The following is a 14520-nucleotide window of genomic DNA, read 5'->3' on the forward strand; positions in this document are numbered from 1 at the left end:
CTGCATCAACTCAAGAAAAGGACCTAAGCATCAGTGTACACAGCTCAGTGGAGATCTCTGTTCAATGGGCAGCTGCAGTCAAAAGGCAAACAAGTCACCAGGATGCATAAGAGTGGGATGGAGAACATAGAAAATGTTATGTAAATCAACGGTGAGGTCTTGCCTATAATTTCATGCGTGGATCTGGTCACCCTATTTCAGAAAGTATATTGCAGAGTTAGACCGATTCAGAGTATGGCACAGAACAATTAGAGGCATGGAAAGCCTCTCTGATGAGAGATTGTTTATCTGAGAAGGGAGATGACAAGGGAACAAGTATATAAAATAACAAATAGTATAAATATTGTAAATGGAGAGTTTCTGTTCTCCCTGTCTCATAACATAAGAACAAAGGAGACAGATTCAAAACTCAAAATCCTCAGTTTGTACGGAAGGATACAGTGGAGTTGGAACAATTTTTAAAGTGGGGGTGCTGAAAGCCATTGAATCAAACTATAAACCCTGTATATGACGGAAACCACTTCAAGCCAGGAGGTGCTGCAGCACCCCCAGCACTCCTAGGTCCAGCGCCTCTGGAAGGATACTGCAATGCTTGGCTAGGTTTGGGCCTGGCAGCATATGCATATGCTGGAGAAGGCCCTGGCTCCCTTGTTCAGTTCAGCCATGATATCAGAGAGGAAGCTTGGACCATGTAGGACTGAGGTCCCATAGGCCACTGATTCCTCTCACAAGCTATAGTAGCAGCTTTATATACAGATGTATGGTGAAGGGGTCCTACACCTCTGGGGCTGGTTTCTGACTTTTAGCAGTCTGCCTGATGGATATAAGTCTTCCAACTAAGTGAAGCTCCAGAGATGGCCAGACCCACATATAGAGGTGACACTGCAGGGAGTGAGTCTGCTCTCTGGTCATTTAGATGCTAAGTAGAGCCCCAGGAGAAGCTGACTGGGGGAAACTGATCAGGCTGGTGGGCTGGGTGGGGTAAGAACTCAGCTGGCCCCCTCAGAGCAGGGCTGATAAAAGATATACAAGAAGGAAGCTCAGAAGGAGAGAGGGAGGAACAGAGCTAGCTGAGTCTAGTCATACAGAGTCCTCAGAATGGGGAGACCTCTGTTCCCCTCAGGTCCCGCTGAGAGGGCTAAAGATCGACCAATATTGTAAATAGGCGGTAGCATGGTGGATTGTGGTGATCTTGGTGAAGGGGATTTGCAATAAAGTTTCACTGAGAGCACACCCAGTGGAATCAATGCGGTTTCTGGAGGGAAGAGGACGAGGGCAGAGTCAGGGCCCTGTTACAAGAGGATGTGTCATAAAAGACTTCTTATTCTGTCTCCATGTGTTGGCTGGGAAGAATTATAATCGGAACATTTGGACGGGTACAGATCACAGAGAACGTTTCCCTTGGTGAAGCTAACAAGTATTGCAGGGTGGCTTCCTGGAGATAGATATTTCCACCCAAAATATTTTAAAAAGATAAATGCAGACCTGCACCACACAAAAGCATTCCCACTGTCTCAATTTTTAACCCTGATTTCTATACTGGGACCATAATGATGGAATTTCCACTACACAAGTATACTCAGTTAGCACTGTCCTGGGAAAGACACAATACATTGCCTGCCCTAAGCTGTTTATAGTCCGCTGAGTGCTTTAGATTTTTACTGCTCTGTAACTCCTCAGTATTTAATATGGGGGCTAATTAATAAAATGCCTACCTGTACCGCTCCTCTTGCAGAGCCTGCATTATTAACGAATAATCCCTCTGATAGTGAGCCTTAAGGTTCTCAAAGGATTCTTCCAGTCTTGCCTGTGTCTCTCGGATCTCTTGAATCTCATGTAGTATTGCCTCAAACCCTGAGCTCTGCATATCCAGAGTGTTTGTTTTGGAGCTAGAAGCTCCCACTGGACCCCCTGTGGTGCTATTAGCTCCCACTGAACCAGATGTGGCACTTGAACAGTCCTCCTCACTGCCATATTTTGGGCTTGACTGAAAGTTATGAACACCACCAAGAGTCTTCCCATCTTCTTGGCCTTCTTCCAAAGAGTCCTTTAGATTAGCAATATTGTCCGCACTCCCAAATTTGTTCCTTATCAGGGAGGCAATCTCCCGGGGTTTGGAGACCACAGCCCCTGCTGCCGAATGCGTGGCTTGGGAGAAGCTGGAGAGCCCACCTTTAACACTGTCTACAACTCCTTCACTAAAGCCAGTGACCTTTGCTCCCACATCCTTCAAGCCCTGGTGCATATCCCTGAAGACATCCTTTGGCTGCCGAGGGATTCCATTTTGTTCAACCTCACGAAGCTTCCGATGGTAGTGCTCTAGCTTCTTCTGCAGCTGCAAAATGGTTTGGGCCGATTTCTGGTTCTTCTTCTCAAACACTTGCTTGATGCGGGCGCTCTGCTGCTTGTCAGCATTGTTGGCTAGTTTCAGGTATTCTGCCACATTGTCATCCCGGGCTGTTTGCTCAATTTTGATCTGCTCTGTCAACTTCAGTATCTTCTGCTGCAGGTGAGTGATGGCTACTTTTGTCCGCTGTGGATCCGGGGTCCCATCAACAGAATCTGCGTTGATGCTGCCATCAGTGCTTGAGGCCACTGCACTAGGGGTTTGTGCTAGGCTGCTTACTTCCGACCGCTCAATCTAGACAAAGGGGGAAAGAATGTGAAGGTTAAAAAACATTGGCTATCCTAATTCAAAAACCATCCACTTTGCTGGGCAGTAACCATCAATGATCATAAACTACATTCCAAGATCTTCAAAACAAAAACTTTGCTTAGAGTAATTGAAACTGCACAGAAAAATTACTCTAATGTTGATTTTTAAAATCAATCATTTCCACCTTGTCACCCACATCTCATTTTTCCATTTCTCTTTAATTCCCATCCTACAATGGGGGGAGAAGAGCATTTGTGAGCTCTATGTAGTTCATGGGCATCTTAAGGGATGATGCTCAAAACGAAAGGCCAAAAGCCACTTATTTCAAATACATTATACTGAACTGAGGCAATTCCTGACAACAACTTTTATTGCTGCAATAAATGCAAGTGACAACATTGCAATTCATAGAATCATAGAATATCAGGGTTGGAAGGGACCTCAGGAGGTCATCTAGTCCAACCCCCTGCTCAAAGCAGGACCGATCCCCGACTAAATCATCCCAGCAAAGGCTTTGTCAAGCCTGACCTTAAAAACTTCTAGGGAAGGAGATTCCATCACCTCCCTAGGTAACTCATTCCAGTGTTTCACCACCCTCATAGTGAAAAAGTTTTTCCTAATATCCAACCTAAATCTCCCCCACTGCAACTTGAGACCGTTACTCCTTGTTCTGTCATCTGCTACCACTGAGAACAGTCTAGAGCCATCCTCTTTGGAATCCCCTTTCAGGTAGTTGAAAGCAGCTATCAAATCCCCCTTCATTCTTCTCTTCCGTAGACTAAACATCCCCAGCTCCCTCAGCCTCTCCTCATAAGTCATGTGTTCCAGTCCCCTAATCATTTTTGTTGCCCTCTGCTGGACTCTTTCCAATTTTTCCACATCCTTCTTGTAGTGTGGGGCCCAAAACTGGACACAGTACTCCAGATGAGGCCTCACCAATGTCGAATAGAGGGGAACGATCACGTCCCTCGATCTGCTGGCAACGCCCCTACTTATACATCCCAAAATGCCATTGGCCTTCTTGGCAACAAGGGCACACTGTTGACTCATATCCAGCTTCTCATCCACTGTAACCCTTAGGTCCTTCAAATAGCAAGAAATAAGAACTAAGGTAGGCTATTGAAAATATTCACATATATACTTCATGTTCTCATCCCTGCGAAATGTGCTATTATTGTAACAATAAAGGGGTCAAATCGAGTCCTAAAGTGAGCCCACAGCCTCTTTTCCTGCAGGGGGGACAGACCATGGCCTGAAATGCCAGCGTTTCAAAAATATAGTTTACTTGGAATCTTTAAAACTCTTAATGCCTGCAGTAAATAAATTATTTTAAACAATTATGGGACAGAAAAAGTGCCAAGCCTTGTTTCCATTCAGAACAGGTACAGACCAGTGCCCTTGAGTTGAAGCATCACACTTTTCTTTCTGAATTCAGACTGTATTTTTTATTCTGCCAAGACTAAGGCTGGTTTGGATCAATGTTGAGCATACAATAAAATGAAGCGAGTTGAAAAATGAGCAGGGGCAGACGGAAATCTGCAGAAAGCACTATTGGTAACTATCCAACATACCAATAGCAATAAAAGTGAATGGGTAATTTCTAAAGTATTTCTTCTCAGTACCAACAGCACTTATATATACACATTAACGGCAATTTGCTTAGTAACCAGAAACAGAGATTCCAACTTATTTCCCTTTGAAAAAATGTCTTAATGTTTAAGAAAAATAAAAGCATAACATTTATTTTCACTACAGAATCTCCAACATTAACAACCCATGTTCAGTGTTTTTCCTGCCTCAGTCTTGGTTTCCATTATCTGGTGCCTTTCAACATTCTTACTGTTTGTATGCACTTTGTAAGGAGACATCACAGCATATCTCCTAAGTGTAGAGCACCAACCACTAGTCTGTCCAAGACTTTTCACTTTGGAAGAAAAGGAATTTAACTACAAAGAGTTGTCAATCAAAAGAAACCAACCACTAATTACAGGTTTCAGAGTAACAGCCGTGTTAGTCTGTATTCGCAAAAAGAAAAGGAGTACTTGTGGCACCTTAGAGACTAACCAATTTATTTGAGCATGAGCTTTCGTGAGCTGAGCTGTAGCTCACGAAAGCTCATGCTCAAATAAATTGGTTAGTCTCTAAGGTGCCACAAGTACTCCTTTTCTTTTTGCAACCACTAATTGATGCACTGTTACAACTCCTCAAGGAGGTGGAAGCTGGTTTCAGTGTAGGCTAACATTTTTGGAAGTGTCAGAGATTTACGAGTCTAGACCCATTTTCAAAAGTGACATGCATTTAGGATGTGGTTTTGCTCCGAAGTGCCTAAATCACTTTTGAAAATGAGACTAGCGTCTTAAATCTCTTAGTAACTTTTGAAAATTCTACCTGGTATCCTTAAAATTGCCTACCAAGTGTATACAGTATATCTGTACACATAAACATGATTTTTCGAGCAGAGACTACATGACTTTTGACCCCTATAGGCAGGTTTCCTTTAACATCTTTGAACAAGTATATTGATTTAAACCATAAATGTTCACACCCCATGGATTTGCAGAGATGACAATAGATAGAAGCAGACACTGAAATTATCCTCAGGAGGAAGCAATATAAATTAATTCATAAAACAGACATATACTGATCTACATTGGCAACAAAGTGCAAAGGGAGAAGTAAGAAGAGTGTTTGTTACATAGCTTCCTAATAAAGTGGAAAATACTGAACCCTTAGAGTTGAAAAACCCTTTAGATTTTGCACTCCCTGCCCTCCACCCTGCAAGTACAAGAATGTGCTGTCTCTCATCTAGCCTACCTTGGCTTTTCTGAGACGCAATAACCTTTCCCAGTGCATGGTTTCCACAAAGAAGAGTTAACATGCCTACAACAGCTCTACTAAAAGCCAAGCTCTTGTTCTGATCCGAGTACAGCAAAACTAATCAGTTGTCTGAAGGTAGCTCACTAATCACTACCTGAAACCATGAATCATGTAATTACTTAGTAACTCCTCCCCTTCAAGAGGAAAGGCATTATCCCTGCACAAGGCTTGGGGGTGAAATAAAAACATGACATCATCCCAGCCATGGAAAAAAATATTAAAGGGACAGCTCATTTTTATAACATTCAAAAAAAGAAAAGGAGTACTTGTGGCACCTTAGAGACTAACCAGTTTATGTTCCTCTGAAACATAACATTCAAAGTAAAGCATTAATGCAAGCCTGCACATAGATGGCAATATCCAAAAGCATGAATTTCCATTTTACCCACTGGACTCAGTTGTGTAATTATAGAAGAGCAATCCCATTTTCAGATACAAAGTAGCAGCTATGAGTTAGGTTGCATGGAGCAAAAAGTGCTAGAAATGTAGACAAAGCAAAAGTTTGCTCTCTTTCTACCAATTCATGCTCCTTCCCCACAGTTTATGCTGTAAAACAAGAGCCACATAAGACAAAGGGCATGACAGAGTCATGGCCAAAGTATTAATACAGCACTGCTCTAGGAAATATTTATCAATGAGCAGTGCAATTAGAAGCCTCAGCTTTCCAGATGCAGTTCTTTTCCTGCATAGCATTCAATACATTTCCTCGGTCACAGTGAAGAAACAGTGGACACTCAAACAATGCAGCTTTTAACAACTCTCTTTCCTTGGAAGTCAACGTTTTTCCTTAGAAGTCCCTGGGGCTGTGTATTTCAGGAACCTGGTTACTAGGTAAAATGTAACTCCTGCTCTGTCCCCTAGACTTGACTGCTTTCTTTATGCCAGAAGGCTTTTTCTTTCTCATTGCTCTCACTGTAATCCGTCCAATGCTCTGTGCCTAGAATGTATCAATTTACAAGCCACATATTTCTATTGAAGTCTGTCATTTGAACACAAGGAAATGGTGGGATGTAAAGAAACAAATAACCACGAATAATATGAAAGCTCAAACAAAGGACAGACGAAATTTTTGCAAGAGTGAATTGCTCTGAGTTGCCATTGTTAACACAGCATTCCTGAACTGGCCTATCAGTCATAAACAACTATGAATGTCTATTTGTAACACATACTGGAGATTAAAAGTGCTACATAAGTAAAGAGCACTTCCCTTGGACTAGGCAATTTGTTTTTTCCCCCGTCTTTGAGATGGGGACACTGAGGCCGAGGTTATGTGACTCAGGAATTTGGGTTCAGGGCAGGGAAAAAAAACATCCTTTTACTCCTCCCTTCATGTCCAGCATTTGTATAAAAGGAGGCACACAGTGGTAACTCATCCATTTAAAACAATCTAATTCCTTTCTCATTCTTGAAACTTTGTTATACAAGCTGCAGGAAAAGCAAACAACGAAAAGCCCATTTCACATTTTGTTTCTAGACTTTTTCACTATCAGGTTCTTATGCACTAGTACAATGCGGCTGTGTTTGGTACAATGTTTTATAAACTGCTTCCACTGGAATAAATAGAATCAGTGAAACATTTCTACTGGACTAAAGCGGTGTAAAAACAAACTTGCATTTTGGGCTTCATGTGACCTTTAAAGCTCTACATAAATAGGTTGTGAGATTTGCAAAGCATGGATCACAAACATCATAATGGTGCTCATTCTCTTCTCCCTGACTAGCCTGCTGACTGTCTTAAACACTTGGCAGCGCCCCTCACTAGTCTATTTAGATAATTATTTTAATCCAATTTATATCTCAATCTGTAAACCCCACAGGAAACATTCCTGCATTCATTGTGAGAACATGCACTTTGTCAAGCACAAAAAAAAAATCTATTAGAATGAAGCTTCAGAGATAGATTTCCTCCCTCCATGAAGTTTAATATACCCTTGACACAATACAGTATACATACAGTAAGTTGTAATAAATACCCTCCATTAGATAGGCAGCAATCTACTGCACTGTCATAACACAAATTAGTGCTGGGCAGGGTCAACAGGGCCACTAGCTAGTAACCTAGCACTGAAGTTCACTGTTTATTATTACACAAAATCTTGTCTGACATTTGGAAGTTATATTGTTTGACGTTTCATTTTATGTCCTAAAGGATTCTGGGTGCTGGAAACCTAGGAATATTATTCTTCCGTCTGGGGTGACTGTGGAAATATCAGCTACTGACTGAAGCAGCCTTAGTCATAGAAATTGCTTGGTAATCAAGAGGGGATACTGGTTTAAAAAAAAAGAAAAAGGTTTCTAGGCAGTACCAATAGTTAGTATTAATCTGTTCTGCTAAAAGCACACAGGTTAGCAATACTACACAGAGAATATTAAATCTCTGAGATACAGGCTTACATGTATTTTGGAAGAGTATGTAATTAAGTTTCTCTACTTGGAATTCGTGATTTTCATCAATCTTTTCTTAGGACTGTAGCTCTGATATCTGATTACCTCATCAAGCCGTATATCGAACAAGGACCTTGTACGGGATCCCTGATCGAGTCAACAGATACTTTACATGCAGTTGTGGTTCAGTTTACAATTTCTCTCACTTGACATTCTTACAGAAGCACCAACACAGCCCTGCTTACTCAGTGTGTTGATATGATCTTATCACTCCTCTCAATTGCCTTATACAGTAGCTTTGCAGCTCCAGTGAGAGGAGTCTTTATTAAACTGTTCACAAAGATTTACCCCTTATTGCTGGGTTAGGGAAACTAATACCAAGTGCATGTGAAAATAAAAAACTGAAAACTAATGCAAAATTCTCAGAAAATAATGGTTCTGAAAGAGATCAATTTCTTCGATAAATTAATACGGTCTCTCAAGAGCATAAGGTGCTAAAAGTGAGCGGTTGTGGAATCTATCCAGGACATAAGAGACAAACCTGTAGAGAGCAACACAATTATGTTATTTTTCACCAATCAGCTTTTCACCAATCAGCTTCTCCCCAAGCTGAGCTTTTACTATAACCATAACAGCAATTTGCACATTTCAATGCTATGAAACAATATGGGATGTTAAACACTATTTTACTATAAAAATAATTTCACTAGATTTTGGTGCACTGTAAGCTGGTTCCACTGGGAGATGCTCTAAATCATTCTAATGCCCCAACCTTTTTCTCTAACACTCCAAGTTGGTTTTCTTTCATGGAGAGAAGGTCAGTGGTGGAACTTCACAGTGAAACGTTGGGTCGCTTTCTTTTCACCAGCCTGATCAAGATTCCTTAGGGTTTTAAGGCCTTGTTTACATGGGGAAACTGACTAACAGCCACAGCAGAATAAAATATTCCAGAATAGCTGCCTGTGTGGACACTATTCTGGAATGAAATTGATTTTTTATTGTACTACAGCTAGTTTGGTCAAGAAACCCCAAACACTTGGCAAAACCTATATCCTTCAGAACACTGGGGAGTTCTGGTGTCTAAAACTAATGATGTAGGATTACTGAAAAATCTACCTTAGTTAGATGCTATAGGGATGCTGTGGAAGGAATATAATATGTTCAGTGTGAACACCTGAAAGTGAGTTAACATTCAATTGCTCATATCGCAAATGTGTTTCCCCAATGTCCTACCTAATAAGTCAGTCCAGACAGGCTAGTATGACCTTTTAGCAGCATATGAAAACAAGAAATGTCCTGAAAGCTGTTTTGTCCCCACTATTAAAGGAGACTGGGCCACATGATGACCCCAGTTTTTTTTCCTACCTCCTGGCAGGTGGAGATTGTCTTCTGGATGCCTTAGCTAAAGGGTTTAATTCATTGTTAATTCCTCACTGTTTAAATTGCCAGGATTAGTCCCCTACAAGAGTTTTTCTACATATCTACTCCACAGTGCAGAGCCTATGAAGAATCTTTTTTCCCTCCTCCCCCGCAGTCTTTCTATAGATTATATATACACAGAGTCTTATTTACAGTGTGGTGGGTCGTCTTAATAAACCTTGGTGGGAACATTTCACACACACACAAAGGTATCTGCCGACTCATTGAAAATCCAGACTTACTTTGTTTCCAAGTAGGGCAGCTGGCTTTAAGCCAGTAACAGCAGCGCTCCGGGCACACATGGTTTTAGGAGCCGTTTATTGCAGCTTCTATTCCCTCCTCTCTGCCTGAAGCTTTGAAAACGTGACCAAGAAGTGTCGTCTTAGAATAAAAGAACTATGGGAAGGTGAGAGAGGATCTGGCTGTTGCAAGGGAAGGATGACTCTGCTGGGAGTAGCTCTGGGAAGGTGCATAACTGGTTTCTGAGCAGATTGGACAAGTCATGTCTCCTGATGATCAAGATCTCTCCATACGTGATAAACATTCACAACAACTAAACACTCAAGAAGTGTTTGCACTGTATCCCCTCCCCGCCCCAAAAAACCCCCCATACCACCATAGGATCAAAACAGAAGTCATGAGTCTGATTTCCTGTTGAAATTTCCCCTCTCTAAATGAACAGATTCATTAAAGTACATTTAATACAATGGATATACAGTAGGTGGAGAGAGAATCGGAGGATTGGTATTGAAATTCCTAGTAGCCAAGAGCTAACTAATTCACAAGGAATAGACAGACTCTTCTTTCCTCAAAGCACACGAGAGAGTATAGACTCTTGGGATCCCACTGATGGTTAAGAGGCAGTCAAACCATTAATAAAGTGAGATCTGTAATCATCTTTAGGGGAACAAAAATTAAGAGGAGAGAAGAAATCTCTGGCCAGGTCTACACTACAGACCTATATCAGTATAACTACATTGCTCAGGGCTGTGAAAAATCCTCAGCCCATAGTGATGTAGTTATACTGACCTAACCCCCACCTCCAACCCCGTGTAGACAGCACTATGTCTCCTGTTGACACAGCTATAGCCTTTAGGGGAGGTGGATTAACTACGCCGATGGCTGAAGCTCCCATCAGCGCAGGAGCATCCTCACTAAAGTGGTGCAGCTGAGCCGCTGCAGTGCAGTACATGAAGACAAGCCTTTTTCATGTTTGACTGAATCGCCGGCCTACTGCTCTTTAAAGATTCATGTCTGTAGCCACACCCTCTTCAAGCTGTAATCACATCAATTCCCAAAAGCAAAAGTGGTTAGGGTCAGATCAATAGCTAGCACTACTTAACCAGGGCCTCAGAGTCATGGTAGGGACACCTGGAGTTGTGGTCTTTCAGAGGAGATGTAAAAGTGTGGTCCTGACCACTTGTTTTTAGATCTCCCATGGTAAAGTTCTGCAGTAGTTAAAACTGTCAACCAAATGCTCAGTGCGAGTAATTACATTCTGCCTCTCTGAGTTGACACATTCTTTTAAATGACAGGTTTCAGAGTAGCACTTTTCGGCTAAGTCTTCACTGCCAAAAAGGTAGTGTATTTTTTAAACATAGTGGGATAGCTAATACCTGTTACCCTGGGGTTTAAAAATGACAACGAAGCCCAAACAACAAAAACAAACCTTTTTTAAATCATGAAGACAAAGCATGAGAGAGTAGGAGACAACAAAACCAATCACTATTCTATTCTTAAGAGATTACTTGCTTTTATAGAGAACGAAGTATTTTACCATAAAATCTGATAAAACTTGTTTCTTTGAAAATATTGTATTCATTACAAGAGACAGATTTATCTTTCCCTCCTGTATAAATCACAGCCCATTTTTCTACATGCAATTAGAAATGCAGGTGTCCCCAGGGAACAGTAAGGTTTGTGTATATAAACTCAGTTTTTAAGTTGGTTTTAATTAGCTTTTTACAGTGACAAGGGGAAAAGATATGCTGCAATCCCATTCCTGGGAATCTCGCATAGACAGACATACAGGGTGTGTGGGGATAGATAGACAAAAATGCCAAGATATGGTACTAAAATAATCAGTTATCTGACATTAGTCAAAAGACCACTGATGTCCAATAGACTGAGTGCTTTCGTCATCTTAAAGATTTAAAGTACCCTGGACAAGAAAAAAGTGGCTATGACTGAATTCCAGCAAAGCTGAAATGATTGCATTAGACAGGCATTGTAAACAGTAGCAGCTTTCTGATTTTTTGGCAGAGTGTTTTCAGAGGGCCAGTGCAAGACACAAGATCAATGTGTATGTACTGTTGTTTTTTTTATTAGGGCTGTAGAGGATCAGTAGTCAATTGTGGCCAGGGTCATTACCATTGCCATCACCTGACTAAGACACTTCCTTTTGCATTCTGATCTGGTTACTGTGTGGCATGTGTCTGCAGTATTATGGATGAGTCACTATATGGGACTAAACCTCCTCACAGTCCCAAGCAGCTGCTACAGAAGGTAGAAACAAGGCAAAAGGAAATTCTGTTTACCTACTGCTTTTCTCTGTGTACTAACTGCTGGTTGGAACATGGGTCAACTGTAAGGTTCCAAATGGATTCAGACCCAAGGATGTTAATGCCTACCTCTTATCTGGAGCTTTCAAGATATTTTATGAGGTCAGAGTTATCCCATTTTATAGAAGGGGAAACTGAGGCACAGAGGGGCAAAGTGACTTGCACAAGGACACCCAGCAGTCCACTGGCAGAGCTGGGAATAGAAGAGTCTCTTGAATCCCAGACAAGTACTCTAACCATGAGGCCACACTGACCTCCTGGATGTTCCATATATTATCTTAACCTCTAAGAACACAGAGAACATGGCTATTTGTACTGAGGTAGGTTAAAGAGGAAGAACAGGTACAGCTGTATCTCAACACTCCAGGCATTTCTGAGCTTGAGAAATCCCCCCCGAGCTTGAGAAATGACATGGATCCAACACTTTATAAAAGGGTCTCATGTTTGTTTAAAATGAAACCTATACCAGGCATGGTTCTCTGATCTAGCTTTAGTTGCTCTCTTCCATTGTTCCATTTTAAGATCAGCATTTCTTACTTTGACAAGCAATGTTCCTTAAAAAGCAAAATTTTCACATCTTACTAATTACATCATACAGTTAACGAAAAACAGGCAGTATTAGATATCCATTCAACAAACCGCAAGTGCCGCATGAAGTGGTGTTGGTCTCTGAAGATGTCACTGTTCCCTTTGAATCAGTAATGAACCAATACCCCAGTATGGCTCTAGGGAGTGCTGTGCTGTGCTTGTGAGGTGCAGTCTCACCTTAGATGTGAGACTAAAATCCTGACAACTTGTGGTTGCTGAAAATCCCGTAACACTTGTTGCAAAAACAGAAGAGTTAACCCCAATGCCCTGTACTAAATCCAATTAGTTTTTGCAGCATTCCTAGCATAGGACAGAAATGATAGCATCTATCCCATATATGACTGTGCATCTCTATTTGATCATCCCACTACATACTACATGAAAAAGCACATAGTAATCCTTCTGAATGAAAGGAGATATGCAAATATCAGGGATTACTATAAATCAGCTTCAACACACACATTTAAATATAATTTGTGATCAACAGAAGGAAGACAGTTTCCACAGTATGCATCCGATGAAGTGAGCTGTAGCTCACGAAAGCTCATGCTCAAATAAATTGGTCAGTCTCTAAGGTGCCACAAGTACTCCTTTTCTTTTTGCGAATACAGACTAACACGGCTGTTACTCTGAAATCTGCCAGAAGGAAGACAGTCACCTACCACAAACCTTACAGCAAGTGGTTCTTCCCTTAGTTGAGCAATGTTTGGATTAAGATTGTACCAGCCCTAAAGACATCACATTTTTAAGATTAACAACATGTGAGAAAGAAAGAAAAACGGTCAACCTCCATGGCAGAAGTTTTCAAATTGTGGTCTACAGACCACAGGTGGTTTGAAGAGAGCTGGCTGATCACATAGTGCTTCCTCATTTGCCACTGCTAAATTGAATTAAAAAGCCGCTCAAATATATTAAATGCTTTCCTAATATTACTTTTCCATACAGGCAATCGCTGTATATGCCACAGGGATGTTATGCAACTGTGAATGGTAGTAAAGATACTCCATAATATTGTGAAAGGAAGAGCGTGTGGTTCACATTATTTGTGTTGTCCTTAATATGAAAAAATCTGAAAACCTCTGATCTATGGTGTCATAAATATAAAGGGAAGGGTAAACCCCTTTGAAATCCCTCCTGGCCAGGGGAAAGCTCCTCTCACCTGTAAAGGGTTAAGAAGCTAAAGGTAACCTTGCTGGCACCTGACCAAAATGACCAATGAGGAGACAAGATACTTTCAAAAGCTGGGAGGAGGGAGACAAACAAAGGGTTTGAGTCTGTCTGTATGCTGCTCTTGCCAGAGACAGAACAGGAATGGAGTCTTAGAACTTTTAGTAAGTAATCTAGCTAGGTATGTGTTAGATTATGATTTCTTTAAATGGCTGAGAAAAGAATTGTGCTGAATAGAATAACTATTTCTGTCTGTGTACTTTTTTTGTAACTTAAGGTTTTGCCTAGAGGGGTTCTCTATGTTTTGAATCTAATTACCCTGTAAGATATCTACCATCCTGATTTTACAGGGGGGATTTCTTTATTTCTATTTACTGCTATTTTTTATTAAAAGTCTTCTTTTAAAAAACTGAATGCTTTTTCATTGTTCTCAGATCCAAGGGTTTGGGTCTGTGGTCACCTATGCAAATTGGTGAGGCTTTTTATCCAACATTTCCCAGGAAAGGGGGGGTGCAAGTGTTGGGAGGATTGTTCATTGTTCTTAAGATCTAAGGGTCTGGGTCTGTAGTCACCTAGGCAAATTGGTGAGGCTTTTTACCAAACCTTGTCCAGGAAGTGGGGTGCAAGGTTTTGGGAAGTATTTTGGGGGGACAGACGCGTCCAAACAGCTCTTCCCCAGTAACCAGTAATTGTTTGGTGGTGGTAGCGGCCATTCCAAGGATAACGGGTGTAATATTTTGTACCTTGGGGAAGTTTTGACCTAAGCTGGTAAAGATAAGCTTAGGGGGTTTTTCATGCAGGTCCCCACATCTGTACCCTAGAGTTCAGAGTGGGGGAGGAACCTTGACATGGTGGCACAGTGGTGGG

General features: G+C 41.3%; 1 protein-coding gene across 9 annotated transcripts in view; it reads right to left on the bottom strand.

The window, feature by feature from the left end:
- TMCC1 (transmembrane and coiled-coil domain family 1) overlaps window positions 1–14520 on the bottom strand; it is a 207871-nt gene that overhangs the window by 15206 nt on the left and 178145 nt on the right. For all 9 annotated transcript variants that reach the window (XM_048857207.2, XM_075130289.1, XM_048857205.2 and 6 more), the window contains one exon: window positions 1716–2641. In XM_048857207.2, coding sequence (XP_048713164.2) covers window positions 1716–2641 — 926 coding nt within the window. The remainder of the gene's footprint in view (window positions 1–1715; window positions 2642–14520) is intronic.

This window comes from Caretta caretta, chromosome 7 (genome assembly GCF_965140235.1).
Source record: "Caretta caretta isolate rCarCar2 chromosome 7, rCarCar1.hap1, whole genome shotgun sequence".
NCBI classification, from domain to species: domain Eukaryota; kingdom Metazoa; phylum Chordata; order Testudines; family Cheloniidae; genus Caretta; species Caretta caretta.